Genomic DNA, 23955 nt, shown 5'->3' with positions numbered 1-23955 from the left:
GGGGAAACTGCAAGAGTATTTGGATGAGAATGCTTGAGACAGAATAAATAAGTACATAAGACTACTTCTATTAGCGCCCAGCGGCACGTTGGGCATTTCGCTTCTGCTGCAGCATGTTCTTTTTGACTAGCTTCTTGCGTTCAGCGCGGGCCAGCGAGCGAGGATCAATCAACTCCTCGCCAGGCTTAGCCTTGTCTTCGTCGACCTCAACAAGCCATTGGTCGTCCAGTTTCTTATTGATACCACCATAGCCCCACTTGGGAACCCATTTCTGGGTCTCTTCGTCGTAAACAAGTTTGCCGTCCTTGGCCTTCTTCTGGATACCCTTCTTGGCAGCAAACTCTTCCCATCTCGTCTTGGCCTTGACCTTGGGAACAGGCTTTTCACGGGGAAGCATCCACACGGGTTCGGGAAGCTGGAACAAAACCATGGTAGAATCCTGGGTTCCCGAGGAGTTGATGCTGGCGGTGGTGGTTTTCACAGGCAGTTGAAGAATCTGGTTGATCAGGAGCTGGACATTGTCTCGGGATTTAGCAGTCAGAGACTCCTCCAAGTCGTCGCCCAGATCCAGTGGGTTCGTATCAGCAACAGCCAAGTTACCCAAATCGTAGCTAACGGGAATAGCTTTCTCTACTGCTGGTGTTTTGTTCATGTCAGTGCAGTGAAAAGTCAGAAAAAAATTTCGATTAAGTAACCCTATCTGCTTGCAGTGCGACGCTGATCTGAAGTAACTCGATAAACAACTTTATGAGTTTGAATTTCCAGCGAGATGTACAGAAATGGTACAGTATTTTGTTAGAATTGCTATCAGTTACGTCTTTAATGAGCGTTGGTCCGAGCATACTAGGTGTGATCTAGAGGAAGGCTGGAACAGTAAAGGGCCTGCAGGTGGCATATGAAGCCGATTTGCTGGGGGAGAGTGCTCTCCGTAACAAAATATATAACTGATGCGACAAATTGCTCCATATTATTGTACCCCTAGCTTTCATCGGCACTATTGTCAAACCGCTACTTGCCAGCGCGTACATATAAGATGGAAGCACAGTCTTGTGTCCTTTTGACAAGGATAATACATGTCTATCTCTGAAATTATAATCTCAGTTTCGTTTATTTAGAGGCTTAAATAAGTCTCACACACTTACGTATGCAACTTTACGGGTCATTAGTATAGTGGTAGTATGCCTGCTTCGGGTGACTGAAGCTCGTGGAGTAATTCCGCATTTGCAGGTGACCCCGGATCGAGCCCGGGATGACCCCTTTTTTTTGGCTGATTAATACGATATTTGATGAACCCCTATCTGTAAGATCTATGTAGGCGATCTATCCACTTATCACAACAGATGCGGGCACTTTCGTCTAATCTTCTCGGTTGTCCGTTAGATCAGTTTGCGTTTTTTTTTTTTTATGTACTTTAGTGCATACGTAGCCCGGTTGTCCAGCAGCGTTTCGGCGATGATCTTAATAATATCGTATCTTTCTTGGCATTCTAGCAAAAAACCAAAACTGGTTCAATGGGCACTTTCAGGTTCAAAGCAATCGGGAGACCCGGGGGAAAAAGGGAAACCGACGCTTAATAGCTGAATGGGCTTTCTTCTTTGCACTGCTATGCTTCAAGAGCTTGTTGTGATGAAATATTCAGGGATCTTTTGAAACACCTCTGACCAATTGTGCGGCATGCATCCTGCCGTTCGATCTAGGGTCTGCACGAGGCTGATATTTTTTGCAATGCCTATACATCCCGATGCAGTAAAATCTTGAGATCGAGCTACATTTGAATGACGAAAACGCGTTTCTGGGCTTGAGACTGGTTGTGATTTTTCGCATATGGAGAAAAAGGTCGGCAGAGGTGGTTTACAAGCCGTCTCGGTCTGGTTCACGGTCGCTATACGTACTTCCAGTAGATCACGCAGAATCAGAGTCCTGCAGGATCTCTGGGTCCCCGCAGGAATCCGGCATCAGCAGCCCCATCAGAATCAGTCTTTAAAATGGTGCCTTGAACCCCCTCCACGTATTTGGATCTCCGTTTCCAGGAACTCAGTAATGTTACGTCTTTTTTATTTGTTGCTAGCCACGCTAGTGGCAGCAGATGCCAGGGTTGATCTTTGGTACTGGCCCTGCTCAGAAATCATCATTTCAAACCAGGCCGTCGCAAAGCTGGCCACGTCGCCTTTATTTGACTTTCAGATCAAGGCGATGTGCCAAAACAGAGATGCTTTGATCAGTCTCTACCAATGCTTCGATGGACTGGGTGAGCTCATGCAAGATAAAATAGGGATTGATAAAGGAATCAAACTAAGTTGGGACTACATTAATTACGAGTGCAAGGAAGTCAATACAACTGTACTATACACTTATGATGAGATTAAGCCAATTTGGGAGAACAACAAGCCCACTCAGGACTTCTATACGGCTAATCAAACTGGCAGTGGCACATTCACCACCCCGCGCAACATGACAGACGGCCTGATGTGGGCGACTTTCGGTAAATACACAAACATTTGGACCTCCTTCGCCTACAGTGAAGCTACGGTCTACTATGTTATGGGCTGCATGTGCTTGGGTGTTATTTTCAACTTCATGAGCTGGATTACCCCCAAGCTTGCAGGCGCTGCTGCAAACTCTTGGCCCTCTCGTCAGGTTCGCCGTTATGTGACTATGCCCGCTACTTTTGGTCCTCGTGTTAGCTACTGGTTCTCCTTCTATGGTCAGCGGCTTCCTGTTATCATGCTTATCGGGTACTTTATTCTCTGTTTGGTTCTGTACTTTCCAACCTATGAGATTTATACCTACAAGTGGCTTCCTCACAGATACCAAATCTGGGGCTGGTTTATTGGTGTGAGGTCCGGCTACTTTTGCATGTACAAGTTACCGTACCTCTTCTTATTTGGTGGTCGCAACAATATTCTGATCTGGCTCACTGGCTGGGATATGAGCGTTTTCAACATCTGGCATAGGTGGATTGGACGATTGGCCACAATTGATGCCATTGTTCATTTCGTCGCCTGGAGTATCTACTACCAAACCACAATCGGTAAAACCTGGAAATTACTGTACTGGGTTGAAGGTGTCATTGCTATGATCGCGATGATTATCATGTGTGTTCAAGGATGGGTTTATATTCGCCGTTTCGCATACGACTTCTTTGTTCTGCTGCACATTGCTTTGGCTATTGTAACCATTGTTACGCTGTATTACCATGTGCTTTATGTTGATGAGACACTAGAGTTGTGTTATGCCGTGTTCGCCATTTGGGGCTTTGACCATGCCGCTCGTCTTGCCCGTCTTGTTATGCATGGCGTAAGTAACGCTACTGTGGTTGAAACTGCTGATGATTTCCTCACATTCACTGTTCCTCATAATGGCCCCATCAAAGCTTATGCCGGCTCGCATGTTTATATTCACATCTGTCATCCTCTATACTTTTGGCAGTCTCATCCTCTTTCTAGTCATGAAACGCCTGAGGGCATCAAGCTTGTTTGCCGTGTTCGCAATGGTCTCACCAAGAAGATCCGTGATATGGTGCGTAGTAAAGGTGGCGAGAGAAACTTCAAGATTCTCGTTGATGGCCCCTATGGTGTTCCTGTGAATACTGGAAGCTATGACGAGGTTGCCTACTATGCTGGTGGCATTGGTATCACCGCTATTTACTCTCACATCACGAAGCGTTTCAACTCTGCTACCAAGCAGCTCGCTTCCTTGCATTGGGTCATTCCTGATCGTCGTCCTCTTTTGGTCTTCGAGAAAGAGCTCAAGACCCTGGCAGCGAATAATGTCGCTGTTCATGTTCACATTGACCCTCTTCCAGGTGCCACAGTCGATGCCTTGCCCCCAATGACCGAAGAGCTTTCGTCTATATCTGAAATGAGCGATGATCTAAAATTAGCAATCGACACTGCAGAAAACTCCGTGACAGAAAACATTGGTGTTCAAGAGCACAATGGTCGGCCTGATCTCTCCACTCTTATCTCGGAGCAGATCCGCGAATCCCAGGGGTCGCTTCTTGTCATGTGCTGTGGTCCCAGTCCTATGAACCTCATGGCTCGCTCAACTGTTGCGAACAACCTTAACTTGACCCGAAACTACATTCAGTATTTCGATGAAGGTTTTGGCATGTAGTGATACCAATACCAGCTGTATAAGATCAGTAGTGATCAAAGTAAACTATGCATTGTAATCACATCACGTAGATGAAAAGTCAATATGTGACCATGATACGGAAACAAGAAAAGGGCAACCAAGAATAAATAAAACTATGAAAACATTTGTAAAACCGAAAAGACAATGTTGATAACAGCGCCAGCACCGACTACCATCATTTGTCTCCTGTTCAAGACATTCAGCTTTACAAGCACGAGCACGAAGACACCCAAGAACGCGCCAGCCAAAACAGCCAGCATGTCACGGACGTATTCGACAGCAAAAGGGGCATTAGCAGCATCATCGTCGATCCATTGGTCTTCGAGTTCAACGCCGCCATCTGTGCCGTAAAGCTCACCAAACTGCTGTCTGAGGTTGGCGATGTCTTCTTCTGAGAACCCCGTGGACCTCAATCGATCGAATCCTCGCAATTCAGGCTCGGCAGTGCGCTGTGGGGTGGGTGGTTCTGCGTCAGTGTCTTCGCCTCGTTCGATCTCTGCAGACGACATTATAGGGCCTATAGCGCAGTGCACATAGACGCGGTCTCTGGTTCCGACGACCTCGCGGGCGATATTCGTGGTGTTTTTCAGAACATGGCCGTTATAAATAAACCGTAGCCTTCTATTCAGAGTTGTCCCGCCACGATTGGACCGGACAGCATGGCGTAAATCTGCCAGTGTGACAGCAGAGACATCATCTGTTTCAAAAATAACATCATCGGACGACAGCCGAATCACAATTGTGATTTCCTTCGCCGCCAAATCGTTCGGGTTGTTCGGTGCGGGCGAAGAGGGATCCATGAAACTACGTCTTAGTCAGGGCAAGGGACCACTTGAAGAAAACCGGTGGTCGAGGCGTGGAGCTCCAGTTTTTCGAGAGTTAATAATTCTAGGCCGTTGAAACCAAGTGACCCAGTTTTGCACAGAAAATAAGTAAAAATAAGTTAGAGGCGACCACTCCGGGGGAGGCACGCTCGGCCCCCACCGGACTAGTGCATGTAGCCACAGCAAAACCTGTTTTAGACAGGTAGAAACGGACTGGCTCCACCAAACTTCAAATAAACCCGCAGATTTATAACCAAGTTATCGCCCCTCCCCACTATTCGTCGGAAGCTTTAACAACCGTCTCTGCAGCTCCAGTTTGGTCAGCAGTTCTCGCATCTGGGTATATCAGGTGCGACGTGTGTTTTGTCGAAATAAAGCACTATATAACGCTGCGTGTTCAGAGATACACATCATGGCGTTTTGGTCTATTGGATCAAGCGCGTTTCACAACGTTTCGGCAGTAGAAAAGGTCCTAGAGCGCAAGGAGTACACCCTCTATGACGTTTTGGCTGCTGAGGACGTGCTTCAGGAAGTTATGTCGATGGACAATAACGTGATTGATTATTTGCGGCAGCCTGCTATAATTTCGCAGCTGGTTGATATTGTTTTGGGAGAGGACGAGCAGGCTCTGGCCAAAGCGGCGTCAGACAAGGCCGAAAGCAACCAGCCGTCCTCGCCCAAGTCGGATGATGGCGCTTCGGCCGATGAGAGTGAGCTTGAACAGGACGAAACTTTGAATGAAGAGCCCGAAGATGTCGACTACATAAAGATTGCCTCTGAGGTTTTGAGCTGTGATGCTTGGGGTTTCATGGAGGCACTGGTTTCCGCCAAGGACAGCCTGGATCGGCTGTGGGGTTTGCTAGACGAGCCCGCCCACGCCTCCACAAAACAACTTGCATGCTTCACATCCATCATTGAGCACTTGCTCGAAAAACGCACTGACCAGATGCTAGACTACATGATACAGTTGCCCAAGTTCACCTCGTATTTTCTGCGGTACATTGATAACGCCCCGCTGGCAGACCTCTTGCTGAAAATCATTTCCACGGACCATCCCGATACCCCTAGTGGAATTATTGAGCTGCTATATGAGCAGGATTTGATTCCGCAGCTTATCGAGCGCTTGGGTCCGGATGTTGCGGATACCGAACAAGTCGCCGTGGGTGATTTCCTGAAGGCGTTTGTGACAATTTCTGGAGGTAACAAGACCGAAAACTGCTCTATCGGACCTAATGAGCTTAGTCGTAAGTTGGTTAGCGAGGAGTGTATTTCGAAGCTCATTGAAATCATGCTCCACGGAGGCTCGGGAATGTGCATTGCAGTGGGCGTCATCATTGAGATCATCCGCAAAAACAACTCCGACTATGACTATGTTCAGGTACTTTACACCACCGTCAAAAGCCATCCACCTACCGCTCGAGACAGCATTTATCTTGGCACTCTTGTCCGTCTGTTTGCCGATGCGATTCCCAAGTTCCAAAAGGTTTTGGAGAAGAAGAGTGATGAAACGATAGAGATGCCTTTGGGCAAGATCAAGCCGTTAGGATTCGAAAGATTCCGGATTTGTGAGTTGTATGCTGAATTGCTTCATTGTTCCAGCATGGCTCTCTTGAACGAGCCGAAAGGTGAGCAAATTGTTCGTGAGCGAGATTTGGACCGTAAGCGCCGATTCCATGCAAACGAGTTCAAGGAATCGGATGAAAAAGAACTCCAAACTATCCGAGAGGGCAAAAAAGGTGAGGGATGGAAACCTGAATCGCTTGACGAGGACGACGAATCTAGACCAAGCACCTCTGTCACCGAAAAGGATGACGACGAGGAGCCTGTGAGTCCGCTACCTCAACCGTCTAGCCCCAAAGCTTCGCCGCCATCTGCGTCTGCACCTCAGTCTCCTCAAGAAATGCAGATTGATTCCCCAGCCCCTGATGATATTTCCGAAGCGGCGCTGATCAAGCAGCTTGCCGCGCAGGAAGCTAATATTAGAGCCAGCCCAGTTATTGGTGATCGGCTGAAGCTTGCACTGGATGATAGTGGATGCATTTCGACTGTTTTCAGCATGCTTGTTGAGTATCCTTGGAACAACTTTTTGCATAATGTTGTTTTCGATATTGTACAGCAAATCTTCAACGGCTCTGTGCATGAGGGTTACAATAAATTCCTTGCTATTCATCTGTTCACGCGGGATAAAATCACCGAACAAATTGTTGCTGGCCAGCAGTCGAATGATGAGCACGAACGGGAACGGAACATCCGTCTTGGCTATGTTGGCCACCTGACACTTATTAGTGAGGAAGTTGTGAAGTTTGCCTCTGTGTTCCCTCCACGTACATTAAGCCCTGGCATCAGCGAGGCACTTGAGGCTCCGGAATGGCAGCACTATGTTGCCACCACCCTTTTGTATCTCCGCGACCAGTACAATACAGTGCTTGGTGGACAAAAGCCCGAGGGCTTGGACAGTTTCGAAGAGGATCGCTTTGACAGCGGGCTCGGAGAGTCAGAATACCAGCAGCGTCTCAACAATGACAAAAATGATGAGGACGAGGACGAGGACGAGGACGAGGACGAGGACGACGGCGAGGAAAGCGGAGAAGATGACGATCAGTTTTCACGGTATATGAATCGCCAGCTAACAAACGCTGCGGGCCACTACGGTTCCAGTGATGACGATGAAGACGAAGAGTGGGAAAGCCTTCCGCAAAGGACTATCGATGTCAAAGAGTTGGAAAATTCAGACGATGATTCGGGTGATAGCTCAGGCGACGACGATCTTTCGTTGGTCCGTAGCCGTAGTTATGGCCATTAGCAGCTTCCGAGTAGACCTCAGGTAGACTAAAAAAAAGAGTTATGTTTTAAAAGTAGAGAGGAGGTTTCGAATTAAAAAATCTTTGCCTTACCCCGAGCACCAACGGCGCGACGGCGAGCGGCACCTTTTTTCAATGTATGGGACTCAGGGCTGCTTTCTTTAGAGGGAGCTTCCTCCTCCTCGGGCTCCTCAGTCTTGGATGATCCAGTGAGCTTGTTCAAAAGCAGGAAGGGGAATGTGTCCCGGATAGTGGGAGTAGCCAATGCATTAACGTCTACAAGGCTCTCGGAGCCCTTGTGGTTGAAATACACCTCGCCGGTGGGAAGCACTGTGAACGTGCGGCCTCCATCCAGAGTGACCCGCTTCTCGGTCTCGACGATTCCGGAAGAAGAGCGGGCTTTATCGGTGGCCTCGTCAATGACCTCCTGCAGGAATTCACGTTTGCGGCGCGTGTCAATAACACGCAGGACGTAGTGGATACCCGTGGTGACAACGAGGATGAATGCCAACGCAAAGGCAACACCGGGGCGATAGCGGTTGAAGAGGTAGTTACCGTCCTTATGGGCGGGGAAGCCTTTCCTGAGGTAAAAATCGTAACGGCTGCGACCATCGCTACGAAGGATTTTGTGCACCAGACCCAGGCGAGCAAAACGCTGGGTAGCAGCGTTGCTGGGGTTCTTATCTGGGTGAATGGCCCGAGACAGCTTGCGGTAGGCCTTGGTGATGGTAGGCCCATCAGCATCAGCATCGATGCCGAGCCATGAGTAGAAAGTTACGTCCTCACCGAGATCAGCAATGATATTGTCCCGCAAAGAGAAGATTTCCAAGTCCTCTTTCGTGAAAGCCAGTGCCAGAATTGGCAAAAACAGCCAAAGCATCCACTTCATGGTTAAATGGTAATTAGGTAAGAGCCACGTCGTGAGACATTTAAGTGGAGGGCGTATTTGCGGGTTTATTTGGGCGGCAAAAACAGCAGATTTTTCTAAATAGTAGTGATAGACAGCCCAAAACAGAATCACGGCCAAAAACCAGGGGCGCGGTTGCCAGGGCCGCACTTACCCGGAAGTCTCCTGGATGATTTCATCGCCCAAAAAACACCTTCGCGTCGCGGTGGTTTTGCTTAGTCGCTTCTCTAGGTTTGGCGCCTGTTTTCGTTGATCCGGGTTTAGTCGCAAAAGAATCTGCTAACCAATGCCTCTATTGCAAATTGCCTCTACTAAAGCACCAGGCAGTGGTCTTCCGGTGGTTCTAATTGATTCGACGGCCGTAGCGCCGGGCGAGCTCCCCTCGGAATCGCTAATTCTCGATGCAGTGAGCTGGCTACCCCAGACCGACCATATCGTTATTTTCTTTGCTAGTGGTGCTCCTAAAACCCCTAATATGCCCTGGCTGCTGAAATCGTATCGCCTGCTATCCCGCGAGGCCAAGAAAAGAATACAAAGAGTGTTTATGGTCCACGAGCGGTGGTGGGTCAAGACGTTCACGTCGTTACTTGGGAATGTTGTTTCGCCCAAATTCCAGCGAAAACTTGTGCATATTCCTAATTTGAGCGAATTGGCGAAACACATCGACATCACTGTGCTGAACATCAGTCCCGCGGTGTACCTTTACGACCACTCCGTTCAGGAGATAATCTCTGTACCCAAGCATATCGAGCCGGTGTTTGGTCTATCGATCGATCATCCTCGTGGTAATATGGTTTATGATCATTGTATCCGATATTTGCACAGTGTCGAACCTCGCGAATTCCTCGACGATTCGTTCAAATCAACCAAGGGGTCTCCGCTCTCTCAAATTTTGATCCAAGCAGTCGCCAGAGGCCAGATGCTGAACTTGCAGGACTACGGGCCCCGAGTGGTTATATCGCTGGTCAAGTACTACTGGCTAGAACTCCGCCGGCCTATTCTGAGCCGCGGACTGCTTGCGGACCACGCCGAAAACCACCAGCGGGCATTACGGGAGCTCCCGTCGACCAACCACGCCGCTTTAGCCAAGTGCGTTGACTGGCTGCACCAATTACACAGAAGCGGGTTCGAGACTCAGCTCATTGTGACTGAAATTCTGCCCTTCCTCACGCAAAACCTCGACAGTGAGCCCGAGTTCCACGAGCTGCAGTTTTTGCATGTTTTGATCGAAGATTGGCCCCGGATTTCTCAGCCTGACCTGGCAAACCAAGCATTGCCCTCCCTTCCTCCTCGTCCCATCACACCTCCGCCCCGAAACTCAAGTTGGACCCGGTCTAGGTCCTTGTCGCCCCAACGAGGCAAGGCGCTGCAAGAGCTGCCGCTGCCCAATGCCAATCGAGTACTGCGGCCCAAAACCAGCCTGGCCAATATAAGAGGCCCCAAGATTGCAGAGATTGTTAAAACTTACGAAGAGCGACTGGACGATATGGGTTACTAGGCACTGAATTATCTCTATTTATTATGCTGACTCTTTTTTGTGGGGCTTTATCTGGCTTATCGCCCAAACCAGCCCAACACCTAACGCTCTCTTGCTCTCTATGTAGGATCGCAACAGTTACGCTAGATCACTATATTATTGTTAGAATCTCATCTGAACACTTCTCACGGCCAATCACTACACGCTGACTGCACGTGCTGCGAGTGTTATTGCCCTCCCGAAATCGGCCGTATGCAGCGCATTGGAATACGGGGCCCTGTGACGTGGTGCATTGGTGATGCAAAGATAGGGCATGCGTGGGCGGTAGAGAGAAATTGACCTGCGGAAATTGTGGAATTTAGCAGTGGCGCAACAAATAGCCCGAGAAGACAAAAAATTTGCTGCTGGTTTCTCCCGCAGTGGCCTCTTTCGCCCCCCCAGCTCCTATCTGGTGTGCTGCAGATAGTGAAAAAATTGCTTATGACAAATGCGAGACAAGAGGCACGTGATTTTCCACCACAGGGCCTATAAGTAAGGCTGAGGGAGAACCCCAGATTTCTTTCCATCCCCCCCTTTTATAAAAATGGTTTTGTCTAGTGTTTTGGGGTTCCCCCGTATTGGTGCTAAGCGTGAGCTCAAGAAGGCTACTGAGTCTTACTGGGCTGGCAAGAGCTCTGTTGAGGACCTGCTCAAGGTCGGCAAGGAGCTGCGCGCTCACAACTGGAAGCTCCAGAAGGATGCCGGTGTTGACTTGATTGCCTCCAACGATTTTTCCTACTACGACCAGATTTTGGACGCTTCTCTTCTTTTCAACGTCATCCCTGAGCGTTACCAGAAGTACAGCCTGCCCCAGATTGATACTCTTTTCGCTATGGGCCGTGGTTTGCAGCGCCCTGCCACTGATAGCACTCCTGCTGTCGATGTGCCTGCTTTGGAGATGGTCAAGTGGTTCGATTCTAACTACCACTACGTCCGTCCCACTTTCTCTCACTCCACCACATTCAAGCTCAACGGCCAGAAGCCTGTCGATGAGTACCTCGAGGCTAAGGAGCTCGGCATTGAGACCCGCCCCGTTTTGATTGGTCCCGTCTCTTACCTTGTTCTTGGCAAGGCTGACAAGGACTCTTTGGACCTTGAGCCCATCTCTCTCCTTGAGAAGCTCTTGCCCGTTTACGCTGAGGTTCTCCAGAAGCTTCTCGACGCTGGCGCCAAGTCTATCCAGATTGACGAGCCCGTCCTCGTTTTGGATCTCGACGAGAAGGTCAAGGCTGCTTTCAAGACTGCCTACTCTGTTCTTGCCGAGAAGGTCCCTGCCGCCAAGTTGATCCTCGCCACCTACTTTGGCGACGTTCGCCCCAACTTGGATGCCGTTAAGGGTCTCCCCGTTGCCGGTGTTCACTTTGACTTTGTCCGTGTTCCCGAGCAGCTCGATGCTGCCGTTGAGGCTCTTTCTGCTGAGCAGATTTTGTCCGTCGGTATCATTGATGGCCGTAATATTTGGAAGGCTGACCTCAACAAGGCTGTCAAGTTTGTTGAGTCTGCTATTGCCAAGGTTGGCAAGGAGCGCGTGATTGTTGCTACCTCCAGCTCTTTGCTTCACACTCCCGTCGACTTGGAGAATGAGACCAAGCTCGATGCCGAGATCAAGGACTGGTTCGCTTTCGCCACCCAGAAGCTTTCTGAGGTTGTTATTGTCACCAAGGCCGTCAACGGCGAGGACGTCAAGGCCGAGCTCGAGGCCAACGCCAAGAGCATCTCTGCCCGTGCTTCTTCTTCCATCACCAACGACGCTGCTGTTCAGAAGCGCGTTGCCGAGCTCGGCGAGAAGGACACCAAGCGTGCCTCTGCCTTTGCTGCCCGTCTTGAGGCCCAGAAGTCTTTGAACCTCCCTCTCTTCCCTACCACCACCATTGGTTCTTTCCCCCAGACCAAGGAGATCCGTGTTCAGCGCCAGAAATTGAACAAGGGTGAGATCACTGCTGAGCAGTACGAGAAGTTCATTGAGAAGGAGATCCAGGACGCCATCAAGTTCCAGGAGGAGGTTGGCCTCGATGTCTACGTCCACGGTGAGCCTGAGCGTAACGATATGGTCCAGTACTTTGGTGAGCAGCTCAAGGGTTTTGCCTTCACTCAGAACGGTTGGGTCCAGTCTTACGGTTCTCGTTACGTCCGTCCTCCCATCATCGTGGGTGACGTTTCTCGTCCTTCCCCCATGACTGTCAAGGAGTCCAAGTACGCCCAGTCTGTCTCGCCCAAGCCTATGAAGGGTATGCTTACTGGTCCCGTCACCATTTTGCGTTGGTCTTTCCCTCGTAACGATGTTTCTCAGAAGGTCCAGGCCCAGCAGCTTGCCTTTGCTCTCCGTGATGAGGTCAACGATCTTGAGGCTGCCGGTGTCACCGTGATCCAGGTCGATGAGCCTGCTATCCGTGAGGGTCTTCCTTTGCGCGAGGGTGAGGAGCGTTCTGCCTACGTTCAGTGGGCTCCTGAGTCGTTCCGCATTGCCACCTCTGGTGTCAAGGACTCTACTCAGATCCACTCGCACTTCTGCTACTCCGATCTCGACCCTGCCCACATCAAGGCCTTGGATGCCGATGTTGTTTCCATCGAGTTCTCCAAGAAGGACGACTCCAACTACATCCAGAACTTCTCTGACTACCCCAACCACATTGGCCTTGGTTTGTTCGACATCCACTCTCCTCGTGTCCCTCCTCAGTCCGAGTTCGAGAAGCGCATTGCTGACATTCTCGCTGTCTACCCCAAGGAGAACCTGTGGATCAACCCCGACTGTGGTCTCAAGACCCGCCAGTGGGATGAGTGCCGCAAGCAGCTCACCAACATGGTCAACGCGGCCAAGGTCTTCCGTGAGAAGTACGCTTAAACCACTTATTTTGGCGAGATAGTCTCTGGCTAGCTCTCTGAAAGCCACCCCAAAACAACCTGTTCAACACTTATTTATTTGTCCTCAACGGATATTTCTTTTCCATAGGTTACATAAGAACTAATGTTGCCTTCGTGACTTTTTTGCACCGTCCCCAGGAGGCTCGCGGTTTTTGTAGATTTTGATTTTTAAGTTTCGCGAGCCTTTGATGAGTCAGCAATGGACGAACCGGAGGCCAAACGGGTAAAGCTCGAGGACGAGGCCCAGGAGGTTAAGGAAGAAGTGGAGCAGAAGATTGACGAGCTCGAGAAACAGAACGAGGACGAAGATTCGCCGGACGTGTATACTCGGAAGTTTGACTTTGAGGGCGAGGAGTTCGAGTTCAAGGAGCGGCCAGCCGTTGTTGAAGAGCGGGAAGGTAAAATCGAGTTTCGCGTCGTGAATAACGATGGATCAGAGGAAGGGTTTCTGATTTTGACTGGATTGAAAAACATTTTCCAGAAACAGCTTCCGAAAATGCCTCGAGAGTACATTTCGCGGTTAGTTTACGACCGTAGTCACGTTTCGGTTGCAGTTGTGCGTAAACCGATGACCGTGGTTGGTGGAATTGCGTACCGGCCCTTTGAATCACACAAGTTTGCCGAGATTGTATTCTTTGCTATTTCGTCGACCGAGCAGGTCCGGGGTTACGGCGCCCATCTCATGAACCACTTTAAAGATTATGTGCGCAACACTACGCAGATTGAGCACTTTTTGACCTATGCGGACAACTACGCTATTGGATTCTTCAAAAAGCAAGGCTTTACAAAAGACATTACTTTGCCAAAACCTGTGTGGATGGGCTATATCAAGGACTATGAGGGAGGAACGCTAATGCAATGTACGATGGTGCCAAGAATACGTTATCTCGATGGCTCCAAGGTTCTCTTGTTGCAAAAAGTTGCGATTCAAAAGAAAATCAAAGAACTCTCCAAGTCTAATATCCGTCACAAGGGGCTAGCGCAGTTCAAGGGACCTAATGCTGTGACTGAAGTAGACCCCACGACGATCCCAGGAATTAAAGAGGCAGCGTGGACGGCTGAGATGGACGCACTGGCTCGTAAGCCTAAACGAAAAGGACACTTTATGGTCATTCAGCACATTTTGACCGAGGTGCAAAACCACCCGTCGGCATGGCCGTTTATGCAGCCTGTAAACCGAGCTGAGGTGCCCGATTATTACGACCTTATCCAGGAGCCTATGGATCTTTCCACAATGGAACAAAAGCTTGAAAAAGACCAGTATGACTCGATGGATTCGTTTGTGTACGACGCCAAATTGATCTTTGACAACTGCCGCAAGTATAACAGCGAGACCACGACATACTATAAGAACGCCACGAAGCTGGACAAGTTCTTTCAGCAAAAAGTCCGAGAGTTCCCTGAATTCGAGCATTTGGTCGAATAGACGAAGCTGCAGGCAGCTTCTACTTTTTACGAATAGTTTATAGCTTTTCACGTTTTTTTATATCTACTTACTGCCGCAATCCGGGTTCTTCTTCATCTCCTGTCGCACCCAAGCGCTCAACAACCTCCGCCATCTCGTCCTGCGTGTAGATATGGAAGCCGTTTTCTTTGGTGACCTTGGCAAGTTGGACATTTTTGGCCTCGAGCTTCTCCTCCATTACCTGCTTGAGAACCCTGAGCATGAGCATCTCGGCTTCGGCAAGAGTGATTCCCGAGTGGTAGTGCTGAAGAAGCTCGGCCTGGGCACCCTCCGAGCCGGATCCAATGGCCTTGGCCTCATAGTGGTAGAAGGTACCGGTGGGCTCAGTGTGATAGAGCTGTGGCCCGCGCTCGTCGACGCCGGCAATTAACAAAGCAACACCAAACGGACGGGACATGACTTGCTCCTCACCTTCACCGGCCTCACCGAACCGCAACGCCAGGTCGCAAACGCTCTGAGTAACCGACTCGACACTGATGGCCTCGTCAAAGTTAAAAGTGTGGGAAGTGGACTCGACGCGGGCGTGATCAATCATGGTGCGTGCATCCGCAGTCAGACCGCTCATGGCGCAGCCAATGTGGCGGTCAATTTCGTCGATCTTCTCAATGCTCGACGTCTCAAGCAGATTGGAGGTCACTCGTTTCTCAACACCGAGCAGCACACCTTCGCTGGTCTTGATTCCAATAGCTGTAGAACCAAGCTTAATAGCCTCTAACGAGTACTCAACTTGGAACAAGCGGCCCTCGGGCGAGAACGTCGACACACCACGGTCGTACTCACTTCTAGTAAGGAACATGCTTAGTGGCGTAAGCCGACGAGAAGGCTACATATAGTCGAGATGCTGCTCGCAACGTGGGTGCGATTTTAATAATTAGAGTAAATAAACAAATAACAACCTGGATATATCCAAGAATTTATTTGAAGATTAGTTCTGTTCCGCCTTGTCTCATTTCTCAATCTTTCCCGCTTACGCGAAATGGACGGGTTTATCGCGCGTTTGGCAGACGACACGACGCTTTTGGAAACAAAGCTAGCGCCAATGCCGGCCTATACGGTACTGCGACACGAACTGCCGCCCATCCCCCGTCTGCCAGATGACCGCGAAAGCCAAGAAGCGTACATTCTATACGATCTAATCTCTCTCCTGAGGGGTTGTGAGGGTGCTTATATTCATTTTGATAATGAAGGCGGCGGGTTCGAGCCTAATTCGTTGGTAGGTCGAATGCGAGGTCCAAATTTAAGAGTCCCTCGGGCTGTTGATAGCGCTCTACGCGATGTGGCCGACGAGATCGCTGAAACTGCCAGACACCATATGGCGGTTATTGCGTTTGCGGAGTACCTGTCTACTCCAAACCAAGGTCGAGTGAACCATGCTCTTTCCGCAGCATTAATGGCGTTGTGTCATAATTTCAACGAGCTTGTCGCGTCAATTGATCGGGAAACTCGCCAGACCGGCGAAACTTCTTTGCACACACTCTTACTATCTCTACTGCCGGCCAAAAAGGTTATGGAGCAGGCGTATCGACTCACTAGAGAGCTATTAGTTGAGATTAATGGAACCGAAGCCACGGGAAGCATTGGAGTCGAGCGAGTAAGCTTGAGAGGTGGTGCAGTGTTGACACTTTTGGCGCGTAGGCTGGAACGCCATAATGGAAACCCGGCCGCTCGTGAGCTGTACGGGGACTTGATCAAGGAGGCTTCGAAACCATATCTTGAAATGCTCACGCAATGGCTGTACAAAGGTATTATTGATGACCCTTACGAAGAGTTTATGATTGAAGAACAGGAAACAATTGCATCGGAATTGGTGCACCGGGACTCTCTCAACACGTATTGGGAAAAGCGATACGTTATCCGGGAAAACTATCTGCCTCTTTATTTATCTTCTCCTGACGTCGCCGAACAGGTTCTACTTGCAGGCAAGTATCTCAATGTTATCCAAGAATGCGGTGGTGATAGTATCGTGGAATGGTTGCCCAAAGCCGATATTCCTAAGTTTACTAGCATAGAAGATACTGGTCTGGCGCTAGCTGTATCTCAAGCATATCAGCGAGCGAACCAGACCTTGTTGCGGCTGTTGATCCATGACCATGATTTGTTAGCTCGACTGAAGTCTTTGAAGCACTATTACTTTTTTGACAAGAACGACGCATTCCCCTTGTTTTTGGAAACTGCCGCTAAAGAACTGGCCAGGCCTGTCCAAGATGTCTCGACACGCCGTTTGCAGTATTCGCTGGATATGGCCCTGGCCCAACCAGGATCAAGCTCGAGCCAGGAGGCGTTCGCTGATGAAGTACAAGTTGGTATGGCAGATGACTCTATCACTGACGCATTACTGCGAGTAGTCCAGGTCCGTGGTGATCGTGATTTCGACGAACTGATGGAGAGTAGCGTATCTGTGGGGAGTGAACCTGAGCTAAGTGCTCTCGAGTGCATTGTTCTCGATTTCGACATTCCTTTCCCCCAATCACTTGTGGTATCACGACCAGCGATTCTTTGTTATCAGTTTTTGTTTCGACATCTTTTGCGAATCAAAGTTGCCGAACAGATTCTCAATGGGTCCTGGATCAAAGTCAGCCGGCACTCTATCTGGAGACGCCAAAGTGAAAATGAAGAATTTGAGAAATGGAAATGGAGAGCTCTCGAGCTGCGCAGTAAAATGGTTACATTTGTCGAGCAACTACTCTATTACTGCACCGCTGATGTTATTGATCGCAACTCAACCGAGTTCTTTTCCGAGATCAACGACGCACTGACAGTCGACAGTCTGAAAACGAATCACATCAACTACCTTGATCGCTGTCTCACAGAGTGTATGCTTACTGCTGTGGAGTTTTTAGTGCCGCAACGGGATCTTTTGAAAACAATTCGTCAATTTGGCGAATGGCTCATTGCGCAGACCCCGCAGCTGGGGATCATCGATGCCACAAAGCTCACCACTCGAGAAAGGTCGCAAGTCATTCCTCAATTGACCGATGATGGGTTCTTGAGCAGTGAAGAGTATTTGGCCAAACTTGAGAACGATCTTGAGTATTTCTCGCATCAGTTCTCGCAGGGCTTGTTGCCGTTCTTCGATACCCTCAACATCGCGGCATACGACAGCAGTGCATTGAGATCGTTGCTAGCCCGTCTCGAGTCACTTGTCGATTCACCATAGAATCTGTATATTTAATTCAACAACCCCAGGCCAACACCGCAAACACCCTAACCCTGTACCAAGAGATCTGGGGTCGATTAAGTCACATCAAGTTTTCGTTCACCCCACCACATTCTAACAGGTAATGGTGAAGATTGACGGTAATGCCATTGCGAAAAGCGTTCGCGCCGATCTTGCCGTGCGTATTGATGATCTCAAAGCCAAGTATCCTGGTGCCTTGCCCAAGTTGGTGATTATCCAGGTTGGAGGTCGCAAAGACTCCACGACTTATGTGAATATGAAGAAGAAGGCGGCCGCTGAGGCGAACATTGTTTGCGATATTCTCAAGTTTGAGGAGAACATGACCGAGTCTGCTCTTTTGAGTGAAATCGAGGCACTCAATGAGGACCCTTCTGTCCACGGCATTCTTGTTCAGCTGCCTCTTCCTGACCACTTCGACGAGCGTACTGTCACCAATGCTGTGGCTGCAGCAAAGGATGTCGATGGCTTTGGCTCGGAAAACATTGGTGAGTTGTCCAAACGCGGTGGCAAGCCCGACTTTGTGCCCTGCACTCCTAAGGGTATTTTGCATCTTCTCAAGACCACTGGCGTCCAGCTTTCAGGCAAGTTTGTCGTTGTTCTTGGTCGTTCAGATATCGTCGGATCTCCTGTAGCTGCCCTGCTGCGTAAAGAGAATGCCACTGTCGTCGTGCTGCACTCCAAGAGTGAGAATGTTCCTGAACTCGTTAAGCTTGCTGATGTAGTTGTTGCCGCAATTGGCCAGCCCGAGTATGTCAAGGGCGAGTGGCTCAAGCAAGGTGCTGTTGTGATTGATGTTGGCACCAACTTTGTGGACGATGCTTCCAAACCCAAAGGCTACCGCTTGGTTGGAGATGTCGAATTCGCCTCCGCTGAGCCTGCAGCTTCTCATATTACTCCAGTTCCCGGTGGAGTTGGACCTATGACTGTCGCAATGCTTTTGGAAAATGTTTACATTGCTTGCCAGCGCGCTTTAGAGTCGGCTAATGCGCCTCGCAAGACGGTGCCCCTCGCGTTGGAGTTGCTTGACCCTGTCCCAAGCGATGTTGACATCTCCCGTGCCCAGAAGCCCAAGAAGATCACTCAAGTTGCCGAGGAGATGGGACTGTTGCCTAGCGAGGTTGAGCCTTTCGGTGACGTCAAGGCTAAGGTCCGCTTGTCGGTTTTGGATCGGCTCAAGGATCGCTCCAACGGTAAGTACGTACTCGTTGCAGGTATCACGCCCACCCCTCTTGGAGAGGGCAAATCTACCACAACTGTTGGTTTAGCTCAGGCTATGGGCGCTCATCTCGGAAAGCTGACATTTGCCAACGTCCGTCAGCCTTCAATGGGCCCTACTTTCGGCATCAAGGGTGGTGCCGCTGGTGGTGGTTATTCCCAGGTTATTCCTATGGATGAGTTCAACTTGCACGTTACCGGTGATATCCATGCTATTGGTGCTGCGACTAATTTGCTTGCTGCTGCCATTGACACTCGAATGTTCCACGAAAACACTCAAAAGGATGGTCCTTTGTACCGTCGCCTTGTTCCCGCCAAGAAGGGAAAGCGCGAATTCAGCAAGGTTATGTTCAAGCGTTTGCAAAAACTTGGCATCAACAAAACCAATCCCGATGACCTTGATGAGGACGAGATCCACCGTTTCGCACGTTTGGACATTGATCCTGCTACCATCACCTGGCGTCGTGTAGTTGACTGCAACGACCGTATGCTGCGTGGTGTAACTGTGGGTCAGGCTCCCACCGAAAAGGGTCAGACCCGTGAGACAGGTTTCGATATTACGGTTGCTTCCGAGTGTATGGCTGTTTTGACACTGTCCACCTCTCTGGCCGATATGCGTGAGCGTTTGGGCAACATGGTTGTTGCTTCCAGTAAACAGGGTGAGCCTATTACTGCTGATGATATCGGCTGCGGTGGTGCCCTTGCTGCTTTGATGAAGGATGCCATCAAGCCCAATATTATGCAGACACTCGAGGGTACACCTGTGTTTGTTCATGCCGGACCTTTTGCCAACATTTCTATTGGCGCCAACTCTGTCCTGGCTGATAAGATTGCCTTGAAGCTTGCTGGCGGCGTCAATGATGGCTACGTCATTACCGAGGCAGGCTTCGACTTCACAATGGGCGGTGAGCGTTTCCTTAATATCAAATGCCGTACCTCAGGGTTGTCTCCAGATGTCGTGGTGCTGGTCGCTACTGTTCGTGCTCTTAAGTCCCACGGCGGTGGCCCTAATGTCACCCCAGGTGCTCCTCTGCCCGAGGTCTACACACAGGAGAATGTCGACATTCTTCGTAAGGGTTGCGTCAACTTGGCCAAACAGATTGAAAATGTCCGCCAATATGGTCTCCCTGTTGTTGTTGCCATCAACCGCATGGCTAGCGACACTGATGCTGAGCACGCTGTTATTCGTGAGGAGGCACTCAAGGCTGGTGCCGAAGATGCTATTGTCTCCAATCACTGGGCCGAGGGTGGTAAAGGAGCTGTTGCTCTTGCCGAGGGTGTAGTCAAGGCTGCAAATGCCCCCAAGAAGGAGCAATTCCACTTCCTCTACGACGCTGAGGGTCTTGGTCCCGAGGAGAAACTGAATGCCATTGCTCAGAAAATGTACGGCGCTTCCCACGTCGAGTTGAGCCCCTTGGCCAAAGAGAAGATTGAGACCTATACTCGTCAAGGATTTGGCAACTTGCCCATCTGTGTTGCCAAGACTCAATACTCGTTGTCCCACGATCCTGCGTTGAAGGGTCGTCCCGAGGGCTTTGTGGTCCCGATTAGAGATGTCCGCGCCTCAGTGGGTGCTGGCTACCTCTATGCTCTGGCTGCTGAGATTATGACTATCCCTGGCCTCCCCACACATCCTGGTTTCCTCGATATTGAAGTCAAGGATGATGGTGAAATCGAGGGTATGTTCTAATCGTAAAAATAGTTATCAGCACTGCTTTCAACAGCATAAAAGTTATTTAGCAAGGTCAACCCTTGAAATATATGAGACTCTGATACCTGAAACTATCAAAGCATGACTACACCAACACCACCCGGTCCGTTGACTTGACCGCTTCTATCGATGCCGCCGCTAATAGGTTTCGTCTTGTAGTTGAACAGGTAATAATACAACAGACCATCGCCAGCACCGAATTTGAGGGAATCCAAAAAGAGAGGGTTGTCGAGGAGAGTGAGGGCATTGAAGACGTCGTAGCCTTGCTGCTTGGCCACAATCAAAGTGGCCTCGAACACCTTCTCCAAACGCTCCTGGCGAGCCTCGAAGGGCGCAGCCGTGGCATAATAGTAGGAATAAGCGACCTTGAGACTTGGGTACTTTTCGTTACCGAGAACAGTTGAGTCAATGCCGTAGTAGGACACAAAGTCGACAATTCTACCTTCAATTTCAACAACATATGCGTGGACAACTGGAGACACGAACCAATGCTTGAACTCCTCGGGAGAAAACACTTGCAAAGCATCGAATCGAGATAGGTATGCCTCCAGCAACTTCTGGACTTGAGAGAAATCCTTCTCTGTCATTTTGCGGAACCCCTCAAGGCTGGGCTCCTCGTCGAGCTTGTAACGCTCGATCTGCTCTTCCTCAGTGGAGCCGGGGGGTAAGTAAGAGAATCCAACCTCGTACAGTTTAGGCCAGTTGATAGTGCGATGGAAGTAGCGGCAGGTCGCGAACGGTGTAGGTAAAAGAGTACCGCCAGTATACAATGCTTGCCAAATATTTTTCAGGTTGACTTGGCGCGTGATCTCTTTAATCATTACTGGGGCCAAACGTTTGGACCGAAGTTTCTTATGCACACACAGGAAATTAATCTCGACAGCTTCGATTTTGGTACCACGCACAGCCAGCGTTACGGGAGTCGCCGAGATGAAAGCCACTAGCTTGTTACTAGTTTTGGCCCGCACACCGACGCTCCACTCCTTTTTCCACCCAGGGGGCTTGAGGGCCCACTTGAGAAAAGGAACAGAGTACTGGAAACGAAACTGCTCATCGTCGTCCTCGATGTAGTTGTGATATAATAGATCGTAAAGTTCCTCGAGCTCGCTGTCTTTTTCGACATCCAGGACACACCATTCAAAATCGCCAGGAAGTTGCTGAGGCTCCTTGGGTACTTTGTCGACAGTTTTGACTTCAATAACACCATCTTCATTTACAGATTCATTAAATGGCAGCACCGGTTGCGTCTTCCAGAACTTATGTTCGTCCATAGCTTTCGGAGTGTGGCGATCTGGTTTTTGAGAAGCGAGCATTTTCGAAAGGTTCTCAAGCAGCTTGCGTGTGGTCTCAGTATCGCTCGAATCCTTAGCTTTCTTTTCCTCCTTACCAGGCATCCTTAATTAGTGTTGGTCACTTAGGAGTGTGAGGCTTTCAATTAACCCCCACTGTGAAATTGTTAACACCCCACCCGAGCCGAACCTAACCCCGACCAGAGATTTTTTTTGGGTTGGTTTAAATCTTTGAAAGCAGGAAAAAGAAAAATTTCAGATCATTCAATCGTTGTTTGCATCAAATTTGAAAAATGATCTCGGCAACGAAATGGGTTCGCCGCGGCGTCGCTGCAGAATTCCCTGAAAAAATCGAGCTGGATGAGGACGAAATGACCAGAATCTCCAACCTGGCCCGTATGCAACTCGATGATGCCCGGCTGGACCTGGCTGAGGCTGAGGCCCAAGCTGGTGGTGCGATTGGCATTGATGAAGAGGCTGAAGAGAATGGAGAGGCTGAGGAGTCCAACGACGAGTCCACGGAAGAGCCTGTGGAGCAGCCCAAGGAAGCGGCTGATGACGACGATGATCTTGCAGAGTATAATATGGATGATTACGACGATGAGCCCGTCAACACAGCCATGAGCGCTATTGCCAATGTACGTGGCCTTGCGTATCATGCTCCTGATGAGCAGGATCAGTATTTAACTTTGCCTACTGAGCAGGAGCTCGAGGCGGAGCGAGAAGAACTTCAGATTTTACCCACGGACAACCTGATTTTGGCTGCTAAAACTGAAGACGACGTCTCTGTTATGGAGGTTTATGTTTATAATGAAGCAGCTGAGACTGATGTTGCTGCCCTTTACGTCCACCACGACTTTATGTTACCTACTTTCCCATTGTGCCTTGAGTGGCTTCCCTGCAAAGTTGGCGAGACGAAATCCAAAGCCAATTTGGTCGCTGTTGGTACATTTGAGCCCGAGATTGAGATTTGGAACCTGGACGTCGTTGATGGTGTTTTCCCGGTTGCAATCCTTGGCCAAAAGCCAGAGGATGCGAAGATTGTCGCTAAGGGAACAGGTAAGAAGAAGTCGAAGCTGAAGAAAGCCAATGATGAATATCACGTTGATGCGGTTCTTTCGTTGTCTTCCAATCCTCATTTTGTCAACCTTTTGGCAAGTGCTAGCGCAGATACCACGGTTAAATTGTGGGATCTTGAAACCACCAAAGCTGTCAAGTCATTTGGATATCACACCTCTAAGGTTTCGTCCGTCGCGTGGAATCCTTTGGAAGGTACCGTTTTGTTGTCCGGCGGTTACGACCATTATGCCCGGGTTGCTGACCTGCGTTCGGACGATTCTGCTCCTACTGTTCGAAACTTCCGCGTGGAAGGCGATGTTGAGAGTGTTAAATGGCACCCCAATGGTTACGAATTTTTTGCTGGTACTGACCGCGGTGTTGTATACAAATTTGATGCCCGGAAAGAAAGCCAGCCTCTTTGGAAGCTTCAAGCCCATGATAGTGAGATCACATCTTTCGATATCAATGCGTTTGTCAATGATTATATGGTGACTGGTTCAGTTGACAAGTCAATCAAGCTATGGAACCTGGCTGGAGACCGCCCCTCTATGCTTTTGAGCCGTGATCTGGATGTTGGCAAGGTGTTCTCAGTTGGATTCGGCCCTGAGAAGGAGACTGCTGGTCAATTGACCGTCGGTGGTAGTTCAGGAAAGCTCAAGGTGTGGAACACGTTCAGTAACAAGGCCGTTCGCTCACAAATGGCAAAGGACTACCGCTACACAGGAAATGGGGAACAAATCGCCGTCGCTGATGATGGGTTTGAGGATGAGAGCGATGACGATGATAATTAAATTTACGAGTTGATGTCTCGTTTATAGATATTTTAAAATATGTTAACCACGGTGACTTTGAAAATTACCTCTGTTCCGTATTATGCCAGTTGAATTGGTTTCATACGATAACAGTGACTAAATGGAATCTACTACGTCATGGACTGTTTCGGTTAAGTTCGGGAAAAACTTCAAGCTCACCAATGCCAAGTAACGTGCAG

The 23955-nt window shown here is 49.5% G+C and overlaps 13 protein-coding genes across 13 annotated transcripts; 8 read left to right on the top strand and 5 right to left on the bottom strand.

Moving 5' to 3' along the window:
- Positions 1-70: 70 nt before the first annotated feature.
- Positions 71-652, bottom strand: B9G98_00129 (Regulator of ribosome biosynthesis; the record flags this gene model as incomplete). The annotated part of the gene is made up of 1 exon (XM_024806687.1): positions 71-652. The coding sequence occupies one exon, from the start codon at positions 650-652 to the stop codon at positions 71-73; it is 582 nt and encodes a 193-aa protein (XP_024662455.1).
- Positions 653-1824: 1172 nt separating this feature from the next.
- B9G98_00128 (putative ferric reductase transmembrane component) lies at positions 1825-4116 on the top strand (the record flags this gene model as incomplete). Its single annotated transcript, XM_024806686.1, has 1 exon — positions 1825-4116. The coding sequence occupies one exon, from the start codon at positions 1825-1827 to the stop codon at positions 4114-4116; it is 2292 nt and encodes a 763-aa protein (XP_024662454.1).
- Positions 4117-4250: 134 nt separating this feature from the next.
- Positions 4251-4937, bottom strand: B9G98_00127 (DSC E3 ubiquitin ligase complex subunit 3; the record flags this gene model as incomplete). Its single annotated transcript, XM_024806685.1, has 1 exon — positions 4251-4937. The coding sequence occupies one exon, from the start codon at positions 4935-4937 to the stop codon at positions 4251-4253; it is 687 nt and encodes a 228-aa protein (XP_024662453.1).
- A 436-nt stretch (positions 4938-5373) lies between these two features.
- B9G98_00126 (hypothetical protein) lies at positions 5374-7764 on the top strand (the record flags this gene model as incomplete). The annotated part of the gene is made up of 1 exon (XM_024806684.1): positions 5374-7764. One exon carries the CDS (start codon positions 5374-5376, stop codon positions 7762-7764), a length of 2391 nt encoding a protein of 796 aa, XP_024662452.1.
- Positions 7765-7835: 71 nt separating this feature from the next.
- Positions 7836-8651, bottom strand: B9G98_00125 (putative J domain-containing protein C2E1P5.03; the record flags this gene model as incomplete). Its single annotated transcript, XM_024806683.1, has 1 exon — positions 7836-8651. One exon carries the CDS (start codon positions 8649-8651, stop codon positions 7836-7838), a length of 816 nt encoding a protein of 271 aa, XP_024662451.1.
- Positions 8652-8955: 304 nt separating this feature from the next.
- On the top strand, positions 8956-10167 carry B9G98_00124 (Protein ECM25; the record flags this gene model as incomplete). Its single annotated transcript, XM_024806682.1, has 1 exon — positions 8956-10167. One exon carries the CDS (start codon positions 8956-8958, stop codon positions 10165-10167), a length of 1212 nt encoding a protein of 403 aa, XP_024662450.1.
- Positions 10168-10729: 562 nt separating this feature from the next.
- Positions 10730-13027, top strand: B9G98_00123 (5-methyltetrahydropteroyltriglutamate--homocysteine methyltransferase; the record flags this gene model as incomplete). Its single annotated transcript, XM_024806681.1, has 1 exon — positions 10730-13027. The coding sequence occupies one exon, from the start codon at positions 10730-10732 to the stop codon at positions 13025-13027; it is 2298 nt and encodes a 765-aa protein (XP_024662449.1).
- Positions 13028-13246: 219 nt separating this feature from the next.
- Positions 13247-14473, top strand: B9G98_00122 (Histone acetyltransferase GCN5; the record flags this gene model as incomplete). Its single annotated transcript, XM_024806680.1, has 1 exon — positions 13247-14473. One exon carries the CDS (start codon positions 13247-13249, stop codon positions 14471-14473), a length of 1227 nt encoding a protein of 408 aa, XP_024662448.1.
- A 67-nt stretch (positions 14474-14540) lies between these two features.
- B9G98_00121 (putative proteasome subunit alpha type-5) lies at positions 14541-15308 on the bottom strand (the record flags this gene model as incomplete). Its single annotated transcript, XM_024806679.1, has 1 exon — positions 14541-15308. The coding sequence occupies one exon, from the start codon at positions 15306-15308 to the stop codon at positions 14541-14543; it is 768 nt and encodes a 255-aa protein (XP_024662447.1).
- Positions 15309-15488: 180 nt separating this feature from the next.
- Positions 15489-17669, top strand: B9G98_00120 (Spindle pole body component alp4; the record flags this gene model as incomplete). The annotated part of the gene is made up of 1 exon (XM_024806678.1): positions 15489-17669. One exon carries the CDS (start codon positions 15489-15491, stop codon positions 17667-17669), a length of 2181 nt encoding a protein of 726 aa, XP_024662446.1.
- Positions 17670-17793: 124 nt separating this feature from the next.
- Positions 17794-20595, top strand: B9G98_00119 (C-1-tetrahydrofolate synthase, mitochondrial; the record flags this gene model as incomplete). Its single annotated transcript, XM_024806677.1, has 1 exon — positions 17794-20595. The coding sequence occupies one exon, from the start codon at positions 17794-17796 to the stop codon at positions 20593-20595; it is 2802 nt and encodes a 933-aa protein (XP_024662445.1).
- A 95-nt stretch (positions 20596-20690) lies between these two features.
- Positions 20691-22010, bottom strand: B9G98_00118 (Glycylpeptide N-tetradecanoyltransferase; the record flags this gene model as incomplete). The annotated part of the gene is made up of 1 exon (XM_024806676.1): positions 20691-22010. One exon carries the CDS (start codon positions 22008-22010, stop codon positions 20691-20693), a length of 1320 nt encoding a protein of 439 aa, XP_024662444.1.
- A 188-nt stretch (positions 22011-22198) lies between these two features.
- Positions 22199-23755, top strand: B9G98_00117 (putative WD repeat-containing protein C17D11.16; the record flags this gene model as incomplete). The annotated part of the gene is made up of 1 exon (XM_024806675.1): positions 22199-23755. One exon carries the CDS (start codon positions 22199-22201, stop codon positions 23753-23755), a length of 1557 nt encoding a protein of 518 aa, XP_024662443.1.
- Positions 23756-23955: the final 200 nt, after the last annotated feature.

The sequence above is a fragment of the Wickerhamiella sorbophila genome (assembly GCF_002251995.1).
Source record: "Wickerhamiella sorbophila strain DS02 chromosome Unknown contig1, whole genome shotgun sequence".
Classification (NCBI taxonomy): domain Eukaryota; kingdom Fungi; phylum Ascomycota; class Dipodascomycetes; order Dipodascales; family Trichomonascaceae; genus Wickerhamiella; species Wickerhamiella sorbophila.
The sequence above is the reverse complement of the archived record's forward strand: the minus strand, read 5'-3'. Positions and strand labels throughout refer to the sequence as shown.